Source organism: Sarcophilus harrisii, chromosome 2, assembly GCF_902635505.1.
Source record: "Sarcophilus harrisii chromosome 2, mSarHar1.11, whole genome shotgun sequence".
In the NCBI taxonomy this organism is placed as follows: Eukaryota; Metazoa; Chordata; class Mammalia; order Dasyuromorphia; family Dasyuridae; genus Sarcophilus; species Sarcophilus harrisii.
Window position 1 is genome coordinate 375,908,790 of NC_045427.1, and position 18,304 is coordinate 375,927,093.

At 34.5% G+C, this 18,304-nt stretch overlaps 1 protein-coding gene across 7 annotated transcripts in view; it reads left to right on the plus strand.

The window, feature by feature from the left end:
* Positions 1–18,304, plus strand: part of ARHGAP26 (Rho GTPase activating protein 26) — a 514,081-nt gene that overhangs the window by 304,949 nt on the left and 190,828 nt on the right. For all 7 annotated transcript variants that reach the window (XM_031953469.1, XM_031953472.1, XM_031953473.1 and 4 more), the window contains 3 exons: positions 2,177–2,251; positions 12,734–12,821; positions 15,836–15,894. In XM_031953469.1, coding sequence (XP_031809329.1) covers positions 2,177–2,251; positions 12,734–12,821; positions 15,836–15,894 — 222 coding nt within the window. The remainder of the gene's footprint in view (positions 1–2,176; positions 2,252–12,733; positions 12,822–15,835; positions 15,895–18,304) is intronic.

Consider the following 18,304-nt stretch of genomic DNA (forward strand, 5'->3'; position numbering starts at 1 on the left):
AAAAGTTCTTGTATTGAATTTTTAAAAGTAGAAAAATAGATCAGTTAAAAAGAATAAAAATAAAAATTTAGAGCAAAAGGCATTCAATGTATGAATGTTTTATACATTCAGAATTACAGAACAGTAGAGAAATTAATTTTGACTTGCATATTACATATTGTTGGAAAAATTTGATAGCTAGTCAAAAATAGGATTCATCAGCATATATATATTTGTGTGTGTATAATACACATATGCATTTAGATTCACATATATGTACAGTATATATTTTAAAATATTATCTCAGTTCCAGAGATTATTTAAATTATCTTTTAAATAAATGAATGTGATTCAAGACAGAATAAATAAAACAAATTAAATTCTATAAAAATTTTGCACATCAATAAGCAATGTATACAAAATTATAAAAATAATTATTAACAAGAGCTAACAATCACAGTCTACATTATTTAGGTGGAAGGACTGATTGTCTTTAGTTAATTAAGAAAATTGGGCTAGTTAGGATGATTGAGGTGGTAACTCCTCTCTGTTCTTTGTTATTTGCAGCCAGGGCAGTCTAGTGTCTAGTACCTGGTAGAAGCTGCATTAATGTTTATTATTTGATTGTCTTAGAGAGAAGAGTCCTACAAAACTATGTCAGAGAATTCAGTGGTATCACTATTTCTGTGATCTGAAGTGAATCACTCATTACGTCTACACTTTAGATTCATCTTCTATAAAGTTGAATAGTTGAGAGTCAACTTCTATAAAGTTGACTCTTAAGACCTTTAGTAGCTGAAGATTACTCCATTTTACCCATATATTCTAGGTACCCATAGCCTTTGAATGGTTCTATTCTTTTGTAAATCACTCATTGAAAACTCAGCAAATTAATGTTTTAATAATTGCATTTTCCAAGACCCTGTTTTATTTGGCCATAAAGTATCTTCTGATACATTATAATAATTTATTTCCAGGAAGTCTTACAGATAGATAGATAGATAGATAGATAGAAAGAAAAATAGATAAATAGATAAGATGTGATAGATAGCTAGAGCAGAGACTGCAGAGTTCCAGTAACGCTTGATTCTAATTATCCTTCTCTATCAAATAATAACTGACTATTTTTAACCCTTTCTCTTGTAAAGATAAGTTTCTTCTAATTTTTGAAATATAATTGAATAAAAAATAGATCATTTAGGTGAGCAATTTACAATGAACCTCCAAAAAGAGAAAGGTAATAAAATATATTAAAATCTTTTCATTAATAGTATGGGTAGACTTCAGGTTTGGAATGTTCAATACATAGAAAATGAAGATTTTTCCTTTCCAAGACTGTATTCCAATTCCAAGGATTCATATCCTTATGAATATTTAGAGTTGAGGCATGTTTTAATTTTTCTAATTTGTTTTGCTTATCTTTTTTACTCTTTTTTAAGGGAGATTTCAATTGGAAGGGGATTGTATTTGTGGTTAAAAAAAACAAAACAAAACCCCAAAGACATCAATCAGTAGCAAGTAGTTCTTTTCTTTTATAGAATAAAGAGGAAGATGATATCATCCTTCTAAAATTTTTTATACAGGCAAAACATTTGTATAACATAACACTGGAGTTCCTGACTACTAAACCAACTTCTTAATAAGTCCTTTCTTTAACACCTAATATATATACTTTGGCCATCATTTGCAAAACTGAGCATGTCATTCTGTTGAAGTATTTCATATTCTGGTATTACACAATGGCATCATAAAAATCTAAAATATAACTCTGTTACTTAATGCTGTTGTTGGCTACTCACACGCCACACACACACGTTTATTTAATTATAATATATACATGCGGGTATGTATATACACTCATATATTTATACAAATAATAGACGTTTATTATTGCCATTATTAATGGCATCTTTCAGCCTGTCCAGATGCTGCCTTTGGCAGGGGAGATTGGAGATCTCTTTCCCTTCTGATTACCAGTCTGAGACCAGTGTTATAGTGTATAGTCCATCCATGAAATTCTAGACAGCTGTACCAAATCCCATGCATCCCTTCCCCAGCAGCAGGCTGAGTGACAAGATGCTTTAATTAGAGCAGCTATTAGAAAGGCTGAGGAAATGAAAGAAATGCATTAGATTACATTAGCTTTATTTGTGCATTGATGGTCTCTAATTAAATCAGAGTCGTTTTCTTTTCCCAGGGATCAATGAGCAAGGGCTCTACAGAATTGTTGGCGTCAATTCCAGAGTCCAGAAGTTGCTGAGTGTTTTGATGGGTGAGTGCCATAGCCGCTGGCTCTGAGCAAAAGTGGCTGGTAGGGTTGTTTTGGAAAAGTAAGGGGAGGAGAAGGAAAGAGGGGAAGGACTCAACCCTTCTGGTTAAAATATTTATTGATTGGAAATCAGTCCCTGAAACAACCAAAAAAGAAAGAAAAGAAAATGGTGTCACTTTCCTCTCCCACCCTGGCTCTCCCCTTGATAGCTGGAGAGGACTTTGGCTCTGAATATCTCTGGTTATTCCCAGCTAGCCTTGCCATAATTTCTGTTACAGACTTTAAAAACATGCCAGAGCTTGGATTCCTTTTCCTCTCTCACATTAGAGCCTGGGGACATAGACCAGGAGCACCACACCCTTACTGGTGGAAGACAGCTGCCTTTGGCTTCTAGTCTTACCATGGAATCCATATCCCTTATGGCCCCTCCCTACTTTGTCTTTAATAGTCTGTAACTCCTGCTATCTATGAAGTGGGTCAGGTATTTATTGATTCCAACCTGGTGCCTAAGCAAGGAGATCAGAGCAATAAATTAATCAACAAACATTTATTAAGTGCCTGCCATGTGCCAAGAACTATACTCAGTGCTGGGGATACAGGGACAAAATGAATGTCCCTGTCCTCAAGGAACTTTTTTATCTTTCGAAAGGAACTCTTTTATCTTGGAAACCAACAAGTATGCATATAAGTAGGTATAAAATAGATCTTTTGGATAGGGGTCCTAGTACCTTGAGAGTGGTATGGCCAGGTTTCATAATAGAAGTAGAACTTGACTTGAGCTTTGAAAGGAGGTTTTGGATTCCAAGAAACACAAATGAAGAGGGAGAGGATCTAAGCATGTGAGACAATGGCAGAGATTGGAAATGGGATGTGGACAACAGAGGAATAATATCTAATAATGTAGGAAGAAGCTAGATGAAGAAAGGGATGAAGACTTTTAAATGTCAGACAGTCTAGTTAATATTTGATCTTAGAGGTAAAAAGGAGCCTTTGATGCTTCTTGAGCAGAGCACTGATGTAATTAGAGTTATGATTTTGGAATAACACTCTAGGAGAAGAGAAGAGCGAGTTTATAATTCAGACTCCATTGCAGCAATTTAGAAAAAGTGATTAGAGCCTGTATGAGTAGAGAGTGATTCTAATTACAGAAACTATTTCTTGATAGAATAACTTTGCCTTCCCTTAACTAGTGAAAATCTATCATATAACTCCAAAACTGAATTTATTTCTTTTTTTTAAAGTTTTAAAATTTTTAAAATTTTTTTATTTTTATTTAATAGCCTTTTATTTACAGGTTATATGCATGGCTAACTTTACAGCATTAACAATTGCCAAACCTCTTGTTCCAATTTTTCACCTCTTACCCCCCCACCCTCTCCCCCAGATGGCAGGATGACCAGTAGATGTTAAATATATTAAAATATAAATTAGATACACAATAAGTATACATGACCAAACCGTTATTTTGCTGTACAAAAAGAATCAGACTCTGAAATATTGTACAATTAGCTTGTGAAGGAAATCAAAAATGCAGGTGGGCATAAATATAGGGATTGGGAGTTCAATGTAATGGTTTTTAGTCATCACCCAGAGTTCTTTCTCTGGGCGTAGCTGGTTCAGTTCATTACAAAACTGCATTTATTTCAATGGATAATCCTTCTGACCCAATCTCCTAGCTCACAAATTCATACTCCTTCTCTGTAGTGGAAGCAGCAGAATTCAACCTACATTTCCTTCTTCCCTCCTCCCCCGCCTTGTATGGATAGTGGATATCAAAACAAAACCTTCATCCCACTCCACATGTTGGGTATTCAAATCAGAACCCCATGAGCTAACAGGCCAAATGTGCCTAGGCTGCAGATTTCCTGTATTTTTAGACATGAATACAGCTAGCATCAGTGAATAAGATAGATTTAAATGGCAAACAGATCAGATTTCTGAGATTAGTGACTGTAATATTCATCAGTATAAGCACTTTTGTAGCAACACTTTTATAAATGGGGCTGCTGCTTATGGTCCCAACTTGGTACTCTAGACAAGGACACTCATGTCAGCATCACTCACTTCATTGAAAATATTTAATTGAGAGGGAAAAAGTCATGATTTCTTATTGTTTATTTCTTTCATGTAGGACTAAATGTGGTTCTCTTTGTACCCTTACACCTTATCTCTTTTTAAAATAAAGTTTTATTTATACTTTTTTCTTTTTAATATCACTTCCCTTTCCCAGGGAATCTTCCCTTATCTTCTTAGACAGTGAGCTATCCCTTATAACTAAAAGTTAAAAAAAATGATTTCAACAAAACTAATACATTAAAAAGGTCTGACATTCTTCTCTTCTGGAAAGAAATAGGAGGAGGTACTTTCTCAGATTTCTTTTGGAATTAAGATTAGTTTTAATTTCAGCACATTAAGTTTCAATGTACTTTGTTGTTATTATGTATATTTTTTCATGTTTTTGCCTCAGTTCTTCTATAGCCCAGTAGTATTCCATTATATTCATTTACAATAACTGTTTTAGCCCTTTCCCAGGAAGTGGGCACCTGTCCTTGTTTCTAGTTCTTTTCTGTCTCCCCCCCCCAAAAAAAAAAGAAAAAGAAAGAAAGAAAGAAAGAAAGTTTAATATATATGGGGCTTTAAAAAAAAATCATTGTCCTTCTTTCAGAATATATCTTGCAATGAAATCTCTGAGTCAAAGGACATGGACATTTTAGTCACTTTCCTCATTTATCAATTGTTTTCTAAAATGTTTGGACTATTTTTTTTAAACTCCTTCAATAGTGCATTAGTATGCTTGTCTTTCCACAATATCTCCAACAGTGACTGATGATTCCCACCTTTTGTCATCTTTGCCAGTTTTCTGGTTGTGAGATTGCTTTAATTATCATATCTCTTGGTATTAATTTTTTTGGAGCATTCTTTCATGTGGTTGTTAATAGCTTGCCATTCTTCTTTTTAGAAATGTTTGTTTGTATTCTTTGACCACTCATTTATTGAGGAATTAATTTTGGTCTCATAGATTTCATACTATGTTTGTTAATTTAAAAAATACAAGCTTCTTCCATGCAAAATCCAGTTCTTTTGATTAATATCAAAAGAAATTATGTTTAAAAACATAACCATTTAGCTTTGGACACTCTTGAAATTTCAATGTTTTAGTTCGGATTGTAGGCATAGTTAGTTTGAGAAATTTTAAGGTAACTGCTAAAGTAGCTACCAGGTGGCAGATATCTAAGTCTTAGATAAGACTTATACAGGGGTGAGGAAATCTGGCGTTTTAGGCAGGCCTGTGACATATTTCTAATCAAGGGTAGCTTAAGTCATTGAAGTAAAGAGAAGAACAGGTGTGAAGGAAGCTGGTTTCTATTACTGATGTTCTAGTTGGCTCTCAAAACAAGTCATTTGTCTATTATATTCCTCAGGATGATTAATGTAAAAATCTGCTTTTATGATTTGTTGTGAGAAATAAGCATTAACCAGCTGGAAAGCCCCCAGTGAACCCAGAGTGTGAATATCAAGCAGCAGAACATCGTGAGGACAGCTGTGTTGAGCTGACAGCTAAGCTCCCTCATCTGCCAGGTCTTTTTCTCATTTTCCGTAGCTCTAGGCAGCATATCCCAGATCATAATCCCAGGTGATGTTTAACCAAAATTCATTTGGATCATCAGAGTCTAAGAGGTAAATCTTTCAGCTTGTCCATCAGTGTCTCACAAATGGGGAAGGGTTGTCACTAGAACCTATGATTCTTGCTATCATACTAACTTGATATTTCAAGTCAAATAGTTTAATCCTTATGTGTGATATTCTCTCAGGATTCTCACCTTGATTTATAAAGAGGAAACTTCTAGAGTGGAGAGCAGTGTTCTCTTTCTCTATCCTTAAGAAATTTTAGATTAGGGCCTTTTAACCATTTTTTATGTGTGTGAATTTGGTAGTCAGGAGAAGCCCTTCTCAGAATATTTTTTTGTTGTTGTCTACAATCAAAATTGAAGGAAATAATAAATTTCATCTAGCAATTAATGAAAATAAACTTATAATTTTATATCCTGTTCAAGTTCATGGACCCCTTAAAATCTATGTGAATTCAGAAACTTGATCTAGTCTGACCACTACTCTCATTTTACAGATTGGAAATTAAGATCCAGAAAGGTTAATGATTATTAATAAGCCTGGTGCTATTTCTCCCTCTACTTGCCAACTTAGGTTGACTTGCTTGAGATGATACAGAAAGCTGAATAGGAACACAAGTTCATTACTCTTTCCATTATACCACACTTCCTTTTTAGTGCCATCAAGTTTTGAACATGCACTGTTTCACAAGACATAATTTAACATGGTTCATTCCATTCAGGAAGCATTCTATTTACATGTTGTTCTAGGACATTTCGACAGTCTCATTTTCATAATGTTGCTTGAGATTTTAATTAAGAACACACTTGGATTCATTATCTGATAGTTCCAAAGAGTTAGCAGTGTATTACTCTTATTATCATAATAGGTTTTAAATAAGTAAGAACCACAGTATCTTTTCTTTACCCATCTTCTTGAGGACATTGCTTGGTAGATACTGACAAAGACCAAATGCTATGAGAATGTGTCTTACTAAATATTGGAACTCCTTAAGAAATTCTGGTAGAATTTCTAGTAAATACAGTTGTGGTCTCTTAACATACTAGTGTCAAACCAAAAAATGACCTTTGATCTGTTTCCTAGCAACAGAGGTCAGTGATCTTTAGAGACTGTAAAGGAGAGAGAAAGACTTAAAAATTCCTAGAAATAGAGGTTCTCTTGGGGGCAGTCTGTAGATGTAGAAAATGACCTAGCCAGCCAACATTCAATTTAGAAAATGTGTTTTGTAAACCAGCTGTTATACTGTTCTTATGTGTATGTGCATAGACAACACATCTAACATTCAGTGTATACAACTTAGTCCAGTGTTTTCTTTCTTTTAGCATTGATTAAGCTAACGTTGATGCTATGAAGAACACATGGAAGGTATTAGAGAGACTCAAGAAATGCAGTGCTTTATAAACACTAACTTATATTAAGCTTTTTCTTGCTCCATTTCATTTCAATCAAACTATGTGTACCATGTAGCATAGCACCCAGGAACCCTTTGATTCTGTGCTTTTTTATTCTCTGTCTTTTATTTCCTACCATTTTCTAAGAAATAGCATCAATGAGTCAACATGGTATAGTTAGAGAACTGTAGGTTTGCAATTAGGAGAACCAAGTTTCCTGATCCAGTTCCAACAGATACATGAGATGTTTAATATTCTTGAATCTCAATTTCTTCATTTACAAAATGCTCAAAATCATACTTAGTGTTTGAGGCCAGATTTGAACCCAAAAAATCTTTCCAACTCTGACACCAGCACTTTATTTATTGTGCCACCTAAATACCCACAAGCTTCTTGTGAAGTTTTGATTGTTGATTGTAGATAAAGGACTTTGTAAGTGTGACAGTGATTTAGAAATGTGGATTGTTTGTTATTGTTAATAACTGAAACCAACTTTGTACAGTAGAGGACTATGGAGGAAGTCATAAATGAGAGACAGAAGCAACTTTTTCTGGTCATCTAATCCAACTCTGTCATTTTCCAGATAACAGAACTGGAGTTCTCTAATGATGTTTAGAATTTAGTCTTTGTTCTAATGATGTTTAGAATTTAGTCTTTGTTCGAGGAGCACATCCAAATGATTGGGAGACAGAAAAAGATAAAATAAACAAAATTCATGAAGTATCCATTTTAGCTATCCTTTTTTTCTATCTACTTCCCTTCTAAATCTTTCCCAGAGCTATTACCTAGAAGCAAATTTAGATTTTGCTTTCCTTTCTCCCTCTTCCCCTCTGCTCTATCTTGGTTTTCTTTTCTTCTCTTTTTCATGTTTTTCTTTTTCCTTTCCATTGCCATTGAGATATATCTAGGTAGGTGGGTGAGAGGAAAAGAAGACATGAATAATATTCAAATGGGAAAATTGAACCCTCCCTCTCATTTATTTTTACATTTATACTGTATACTACATATATACTATTCCTCACCCCAGAAAAAGGTAAGCCCCTTGAAAACTAGGACTGTTTTTGAATAATCATTCGGGGCTTGAAAATTCTTCTCTGCAACAGATAAGAAAGTGCAGTTATTAATGCTGCAAACATTTGATGTATTGTCAGATGAAGAGGAATTAGACAAGAGCGTGATTAAAGCAGATGTGTTTATAGCAGATGTCTAAGGCTTTTTTATTTTCCTTGCACAGTTGCAAGTAAAGTAAAGACCCAGGAACTCCTAAAGGATAGGAATTGTTTCATTTCTATTTTTTACCTCATGTTCCTCATCTGTAAAATGGGCTGGAGAAGAAAATGGCAAAACACTACAATAACTTTGTTAAGAAAACCCCAAATGCGATTAACAGAGTCAGACATAACTGGAAAAAAAGTGACTAAACCCACAAAATTACTTTACCATGTAATACTATGAATAACATAGTCAGGGACTATGCCTTCTCAGAACTATATAGCTTCCCTAGTACTTAACATAGCAAGGAAAATCTAGATCTCTGGAAATCTCTAGAACACCCACGAGATCTAGGGGCTTTCATTTTCCAGGGAGAGAAGCAAAGTGCCTCCTGGCCAATCCACAGATGGAATAAATAGAGCCTGAATCCACACTGAAAGCCGACTGTTGAATTTCTGATGGGTTTTCCTGACTCAGGAATCTTCCCTCTCTAGTCTTCATTCCACTACCGAAGTGATTCATGTGGATTTGACCACTTTACCTCCTTTATTTACTAAAACACCAATGACTTATCACCTTTTGAACTTCCCATCTCTTCCACCCTCCTACTCTCTCATAGTGCCTTCCTTTCCAACATTACTTCCCATTCATTCTCTACATATTCTGTTTGCATAGAATTATTTTCATGTTGTCTCTCCTATTGGAAAGTGAGCTCCTTGAGGCCAGAAACTTTTTTTTGCTTTTCAGATAACAAGCACTTATTAAATGATTGTAGATTCATTTGTACTTTCATGAGGACATATAGGTACAAGATCTGTCTTTTCTACGTTGACTTTTTTCTCTTTATGATGAATGTTGTTACCAGCTAATCATGGGAAAGTGAGATGTGGAAAGCCATAAATTCTCTCCACTAATATTCAAGGCACAGCATATTCAGTTGCTCCTAGAGGCTTCACTATGTCAAGGGAGCCAAACATGCAAGTCTGGGGCTTCAGCAAGAAGGTGTGGAAATTGGCAGCTCTTTCTGAAAAGAAGGTAGCTTGGGAGGCTTGGTTTTGGGGTGTATTGGAAATAGGATGAATTAAAATGCAAGTACTTCAACCCCGTAACGAGCCTTGCCTCATCAGTGCTATAAAAAGCCCTTTCGTTGGACTGTTATTTGAGTCTTGACTTTGATGTTACACTATATCCCTATAGTTGCAGGCCCTTTTTTAAAGTGGATACTAATTGTTACTTTGCTAAATGTGGTTCAACAATAATTCTCTGCTCCAAAACTTGCCAACTGGTTCTGTTTATCGTTGTTTGCTCTTCTTGAGTTGAAGCTAGTTTGTTCCTCAGAGAAATGTACAGTAAGATTTGTCTTGAGTCCAAGACTGGCAACTCTCCACATTCTGGTAGGGGATAGGGAAAGGGGGTGGGGTGCACTGTTAGTAGTTTGAAGGAAAATCACAGACTGAACTAAGGGCTTTGGCACATAAATAAGTAAAGATTGATTTCTAAGTGTGAAAAGGCAAAAGATTCTATTTGTGGATGCATAAGAGGGCTGGTTTTAGAACTGGACCAGGGCATTTGCAGATTTTGCAGCAAGGAAAAAAAGGGTTCTTGTTCACAACTATATTTTTCTATGTCCCTAGATAGGGTTCCTTCTCTTAAGCAAAAGTGGAGTCCCAGTTAGATTTTGTTCTTGGAGAACAAAGAAAGTTTTTATAGCATAGGTCTTTCCCTGTTTGTTTTCTCTGTTCAGGAAGAAGAAATGAATGGAAACACATACATATATATGTATTAAATGCTTACTGTGTGCCAAGTACTGTGCTAAGTAAGCTCTGGGGATGCAAGTAGAAAAAATGAGACAATCTCTGCTTGTAAAACCTTCTCCCTCTTCCTTGGGGGAGACAGCACATAAAAGGACCTTCACATGAAGGGGGAATGGAAAGTGACCAACCAACCACTGCAAATGGTAGTTCCCAAGGGTCCCTGTCACTGTCAGATGAAAAGATAAAATATAATTTTTTTTTGTCTGCTCTTGAAAACTATTTATTTCCAGTTTTTCCTCTTAGACTAAATTGCACATTACTCTCCATCGTGATGTCTGTGTTTCAACTGGACTATCCTATTTTTGGTTCCTATACATTGCAGTGCATTTCTTGCTTGTATTTATACTATATTATTTCATTATACCCCTTATTTATTACTGCTCTCCCCTTCCCTTAAGATCTTTATATCGACTTGTATTGGCTCTTTGTATTTTCTGTCTGTTTCTCTGTGATTCTATTGTTCCCACCCCTATTTTCACTAGCAGAATGGACACTCCTTGAGGGCAAGGAATCTTTCATTTTAGTCCTTTTATAAAGCATCTAGTACAAGGATAGACTTTAATACAGAATTTCTTAAACTGTGGATTATAAGCCCATGTGGGGGCATGTAACTGAATGTGGTGGTCACAAAATTCTGATATATTATAATTAAATATTGATTTGTATGCTGATTTTATGTACCTATATACCCATGTTTGCATAAAAATTTCTTAGGTGAAAAGGGGGCTTGAATCCTGTTATGTAATTTCTTTTAGGTTTCAATAGATTGAAAAAAGATTGGACTATAAGGTGTCCTCTAGCTTTGAATAATATAATCCTTCAATTATATCTGGGCAGATAGGTGGCACAATAGCATTAGTGCCCTTTAGAAAGACTTTTTTTCCCTTTCCAGTTATATTAGAAAGTAGTTAGTCTGGTGACTTATGTAAGCTTTTATATTTCACCTAGTATATAACCAGTGTTTATTTAAAATGTAATTTATTTAATTGAATATTTCCCAATTATTTACATTTTTAAAACATTTTAGTAAAATTTGAGTTCCAAATTCTCTATCTCCCTTGCCCCTGGAGAAAATAAGCATGTAATGTAAAACATTTTACATCAAGGATATTGCAAAAGAAAACACATACCTTCTTAGAAAAATAAAATGAAAAAAGTATGCTTCAATTTACATGAATTCATCAGTTCATCTATTCTGGAAGTAAATATATATATATATATATATATATATATATATATATATATATTTTTTTTTTTTTTCCCCATCATGGGTCCTTTAGAATAATAATGATCATATTTCAAATTAAAAAAAAGTGATAAGGGTGAAGTATCAGTTAAAGAGAATTGGAAACAAATAAAAAGGGATTGTTTTTTTCTCACAATATACAGTTTTCTTCTGGCAGCCCATTTATTAAGGGTCTACTTTGTGCAGGGCCTTTTGCTTAGCATTAAAGAGGATGGAGTGTGGGAAAGATAATGCATAATATGTTCCCTGACCACAAGGAGTTTACAGTCTAGTTAAGAAGATCAGTTTTGTTTTTTATGTGTTTTCCTTTTGCTCTTATGTATCATGACACATAAGAATTTCTAAAGAATTAGAATTGAAGTTTCCCCAAAGTCCAACAAATGCCTGTTGTCGTGGAGGTGAACAGATTGCCCTATTTTTCAAAAAAAGAAATTATTTAGGAAAGGGAAGAAAATATACATTTATTAAATGTATGCTGTATGCCAGGCACTGTGCTGAGCATTTTGTGTTTCATCTCATTTGTTGCTGACAGCAACACTGTGAGGTAGAGGCTTTAATTATCCCCATTTTGTATTTGAGAAAACTGAGGCAATCAAAAATTAAGTGTCTTGCCCTAGATCATAAAACTATTGTGGATCCAAGGCTGGATTTGAACTCTGTCTACTGTGCCACCTAGATACCTAAAAAAGACAAAAAATGATTTTGTTAGATATGTATAAGTGCTAGAAAAGATTATGAGGATTAATGGTAAATGTCAAGTATGACTGATAGATAGCCTGCGTAGTCTTTTGATGGCCCAGTGATGTCAGAAGTATGTTTGAAAAAGGGTCTCCATATGGTATAGACATGGACAAAAAGTTGCACAGCATAGGCAACACTTAGACTGATAAGACCTTAGAACCTTTTGAGTAAAGAGATAAGCCACAAACACAGATGATCCTCAGTGTTACATAAGTACACGAAAGAGTCATGTGAGAATTTTTCAGGGGTACAAATAGCCATTCTTTGAGTTCGGCCAAGATTTATATTCAGCCACAGGGACTTTAAAAAAGAAAGAAAGAAACAAAAACAACCTCTGAAAGCAATATGGAAATGAGGGTGAAAGTATCAAATGGTAGACAGGCTCACCTCAAGAGGAAAAATGGTTTCATTTTGTTTTACTTTTAATCACTTATTTCTCTCTCTTTTTTAGACCCCAAAACAGCTTCTGAAACAGAAGTGGATATCTGTGCGGAGTGGGAAATAAAGACTATTACTAGTGCACTGAAGACTTACTTAAGGTAAGTCTTTTCAATATGTCTTGCTTCTTCTTGCCAAGCATGTAGGAAGAAATATTTTCAGCCTATGGAAAGTTCCTTGTTGGCTCTTTAAGTTCTAGAAACAGTTCTTGCACGAATGCAATCAGTTTCTTTGGTGAAACCAGTAGCATAAATTGCTGTTTGGATTTTAAACTGCTTGAGGATAGTGATTGACTTATTTTTATCCTATCTCCCCAGCCTAACATGTAATAGATCCCTATTTGATGTCTATTGAATGGTGCCACAGATCTTAAGAATCGAATCAGTAATTATTTAATAAGTTCTTATTGTGTGCTAAAAGCTGAGGATACAAAGAAAGGCAAAAAACCAGTCCTTGATCTCAAGTCTAATTGGGCAGATGATATGCAGACAACTATGTATACAAGCAAGCCATCTGCTAGATAAAGTGGAGATAAGCTCAGAGGGAGGATTAAGGAATACCAAGAGAATTTCTTACAGAATGTGGGGCTTGTGCTGGGATTTGAAAGAAGCCAAAGGAATCCAGGAGAAAGACAGTTCCAAGGATGAAATCTACCATTCAAAATGACTGGAGTTGGGAGATAAATGTGTTCAAGAGAATTGGAAGGAGGTATCAGATTGAAGAGTATAGGTTGAGAGGTAGAGTTAAGAAATGGGTGGGAAAGTAGACAGGAAACAGATTATAAAAGGTTTAAAAATTCAAACGTGGTATTTTTTATTTGATTCTGGATGTAAATAATCAAGTTGTAAAATCAGAAAGGTAAGCAAGTTTAAAAAGGGGAAAAAAAAAAAAACTTTTGAGGGAAATGTGAATTTAAAGTGCCATCCACCTAAAAACTGATCATTTCAGAGTGAGAAGGGATCATCTACCCCTTCTACAAGAAGTCTTCCCCAACTCCTCAATTCCAGTGCTTTCCTTCTATTAATTATTTCTCTTTAATCCTATATATAGTTGACTTTATGTATATTTATTTGCAAGTCTCCCACCATTGGATTGTAAGCTCCTTTAGGGCAGGGACTGTCTTTTGCCTCTTTTTGTATCCTTACTGCTTAGCAGTCTGGCTTTTAGGCACCTAATAAGTATTTTTTTGATTGGTCTAATCCAACCTATGCTTTTAAAAGAATCCTTATAATTGAAATATCCCATAAATTCTTGTCCAACTTCTGTTTGATGCTCTCCAATGAAGGGAAGCTCCTTGCTTCCTAAGGCAGTCTTTTCTACTGTTGAGTGACATGAGAATCTTTTTTCCTTACATAAAGCCTAAGTTTAACTTTTTATAGCATTCATTTACCTATTGCTTTTAATTCTACCTTTTGAGACCAAACAGATTAAGTCTAATCTCTCTTTTATAATACAGCCTTCTAAATTCAGTAGCAGCTATCATGTCCTCATCCCAAGCTTTCTCTTTTTCCAAGATGAACAGCCCTAACTTCTATGCCATGGATTCTTAATGATTCTGGTTTCTCTCTAATACATGCATTTCAGTGTACTGGCATAAACTAAAGAGTAATGATAAAATGCCACACCAAGAATCATATCTCCAATGCAGTCTGATGAAGTCCTCCTTATTAGGATGGAGGTGTGTACTATTGCCTCTCAATGCACCCAGTCTATTACAAAACACATTGTGGAGAACTTTTTGAAGTCTCATATGAGATTGAGTGCAAACAGCAACCAAGAGAATGAAAGTATAAGTAAGAAGCATCCTCCAGTGAGAATATTACATAATCAAAATCAGGAAGAACAACACAATCTGGTGGATAGACTTAAATATAGGTTAAGGACTTGACATTATTCAAAAGTGAGCATCTCTGTAGGCATCTAAGGGAAAGTTCAATAATAAAAATAATACTAATAGTATTAACAACTCTTTGTTAAATAGTGCTTTAAGGTTTACAAAATACTTTCACAATAGAGTACTTAGCACAATGTTTTGAACATAGTGGGTCCTTAGGCTTAAGTTTACTGTTTGATTGGTGTATTATCCAACTTGAACTTCACAACAGTTCTTTGAGATAGGTGGTGTTATTACCCCTATTTTACAGAGGAGGAAACTAAAAAAGAGACTTTGTGACTTCATCAGAGTCACACAGTGAAGTAAGTATCTAAAGCTGGATTGGAACTTAGACCAATCTTTATACATTCTGCTCATTTCTTCCCCTAGCATAGCATAGATTTTTATAAAAATATGCTTTGAGACTTAAAACTAACAACGGGACCAAGTCCCAAACTTGAACTTTATCAGCTCTCTAAGCCTCATTAGTTTGATTTATAAAATGAATATGGTAATAGTAATACTGGTACTCCTTACAAGATTATTGTGAGGACAATTCTTTGTAAACCTTTGGTCTTATGTATGTGAGGAGCTACTGTTATTTATTACTATTATTATTTCTTACTAGAAATGCCTCATTTTTAATTGTTGACTTTTTTCTTGATATCAGTTTGATAGGAAAGACAAATGTTGATTTATATGGAGATAGTGGAAAGTGTTGAGTTAATTGTCTTTTTTTTTGTGGAACATGGACTGGTATTGGAGTCCTTGTTAGGAAAATATTTATTGTGCTAGAATTGTATAGCTCCTCATTTCTTGTCATGAGCTTGTAGAAAAATTAAAATAGATACTAGTTCACTTTGAGAAAAGAAAAAGGGTGATGATGGGGGATCCCAGAGAAATATCAAGATTCTTCTGGTCAGAGAGTGATGTAAAGCTTCTGCTGCTTCTCTGGGCTGTTTTTGCTTGAAGAAATATCATTCTATGGAAACAATTTTTCAGCTACTATTATATGAGAATTGATTCTTTTATTATTATTATTATTTTTGCTGAGGCAATTGGGGTTAAGTGACTTGCACAGGGTCACACAGCCAGGAAGTGTTATGTGTCTGAGACCAGATTTGAACTCAGGTTCTCCTGACTTCAGGTCTGATGTTCTATCCACTGCACCACCTAGCTGCCCCTAGAATTGATTCTTTTATGATTAAAATTCACCTTTTTTGGTCTCTTTGTGTTTTCCAGAATGCTCCCTGGGCCACTTATGATGTACCAGTTCCAAAGAAGTTTCATCAAAGCAGCAAGTAAGTGTGATTTAAAATAAAATTTTTAATAGAATTTTATTTTTCCAAGTACATGTGACGATCATTCTCAATATTCACCTTTGTAAAACTTTCTTTTCAAAATTTTTCTCCCTCTCTCCCTCCCTCTACCCTCCCCAAAACATGAATCAACCAAATACAGTTAAGTATGCAATTCTTATAAATATATTTCCTTATTCATTATGCTATATAAGAAAAATAGATCAAAAGAAGAAAAAAAAAAAACATGTCTAGATCATGAACCCATTTTGACCTTAGCTTGGTATACGGTGTTAGATGTGGGTCTGTGCCTACTTTCTGCCCATACTAGTTTCCAGTTTTCCCAGAAGTTTTTGTCAGATAGTGAATTCTTATCCCAAAAGGTGGGGTTTTTGGGTTTGTAAAATACTAGATTGTTACACTCATTGGCTATTTTGTTCTATAAACCTAACCTGTTCCACTGTTATGTATTTCTTAGCCAGTACCAGATGGTTTTGATGACCACTACCTTATAATATAGTTTTAAATCTGGTACAGCTAAGTCACCTTCATTTGCTTTTCTCTTCATTAATTCCTTTGAAATTCTTGACCTTTTGTTTTTCCAGATGAATTTTGTTGTTATTTTTTTCTAGGTCAGTAAAATAGTTTCTTGGGAGTTTGATTGGCATAGCACTAAATAAATAGATGAGTTTAGGTAGTTGTCATCTATATTATATTCGTTGGACCTATCCATGAGCACTTGATATGTTTCCGATTGTTTAGATATGACTTTATTTGTGTGGAAAGTGTTTTGTAGTTTTGCTCCAGGGCCAGATGGATTTACATTTGTACCAAACATTTAAAGAACAATTAACTCCAATAGTATATAAACTATTTGAAAAAATAGGGAACAAAGGAGTCCAACTAAATTCCTTTTATGACAAAGACATAGTAGTGACATCTAAACCAGGTAAGACAAAAACAGAGAAAGAAAATTATAGGCCAATCTCCCTAATGAATATTGATGCAAAAATCTTAAATAAAATATTAGCAAAGATATTACAGAAAATCATCCCCAGGATAATACATCATTACCAAGTAGGATTTATACCAGGAATGCAGGGCTGATTCAATATTAGGAAAACTATTAGCATAATTGACTATATCAGTAACCAAATTAACAAAAACCATATGATTATCTCAGTAGATACAGAAAAAGCATTTGATAAAATCTAACACCCATTCTAATTAAAAACATTAGAGAATATAGGAATAAATGGACTTTTCCTTAAAATAGTCAGTAGCATCTATTTAAAACCACCAGTAAACATCATATGTAGTGGGGATAAACTGGAGCCATTCCCAATAAGATCAGGGATAAAACAAGGTTGCCTACTATCACTATTACTATTTAGTATTGTATTAGAAATGCTAGCCTTGGCAATAAGAGTAGAAAAAGTGATTAAAAGAATTAGAGTAGGTAATTAGGAAACCAAATTATCAGTCTTTGCAGATGATATGATGGTTTTATTTAGAGAACCCCATAGAATCAACTAAAAAGCTATTAGAAGCAATCCACAACTTTAGCAAAGTTGCAGGATATAAAATAAATCCACATAAATCATTAGCATTCTTATACATCACTAACAAAATCCAACAGCAAGAGATACAAAGAGAAATTCCATTTAAAATAACTGTTGACAGTATCAAATATTTGGGAATTTATCTGCCAAGGGAAAGTCAGGAACTATATAAGCAAAACTACAAAACACTTTCCACACAAATAAAGTCAGATCTAAGCAATTGGAAAAATATCAAGTGCTTGTGGATAGGTCAAGCAAATATAATGTAGATGACAATGCTCCCCAAACTAATCTATTTATTTAGTGCTATACCAATCTGACTCCCAAGAAACTATCTTACTGAAATAGAAAAATAACAACAAAATTCATCTGGAAGAACAAAAGGTCAAAAATTTCAAAGGAATTAATGAAGAAAAAAGCAAATGAAGGTGGCCTAGCTTGTACCAGATCTAAAACTGTATTATAAAGCAGAGTAAGTTTGATTTTTGTACAATTTTGAGGAGGTAGAGAATAGCAGGAACTTTTTCTTTGAATTTTGAAGAAAACATAATATTTAGATCTACCCCCTGTTTCACTGCCCCCTAATCTATGCCCATGTAGATGCTAATAAGTCTGTGGTACACACACTCAAAGTTAAGATGCTGCTGTAGGAGAAGAGAAACAGAGGTTTGATTGCAAATTCTAGTTACTAAAGTTTTAATGACTTGGGTTTTTCCAGCCAAAGCAGAACTTTACAGAATGAATCAGACATTGCACATTACACAGATTGAGCCTAAGATGCTTTTCCATAAATATGACACCCGTTATATAACTCCATAGATCTCTTTGCATCAGATCTTCCATTCACAGCT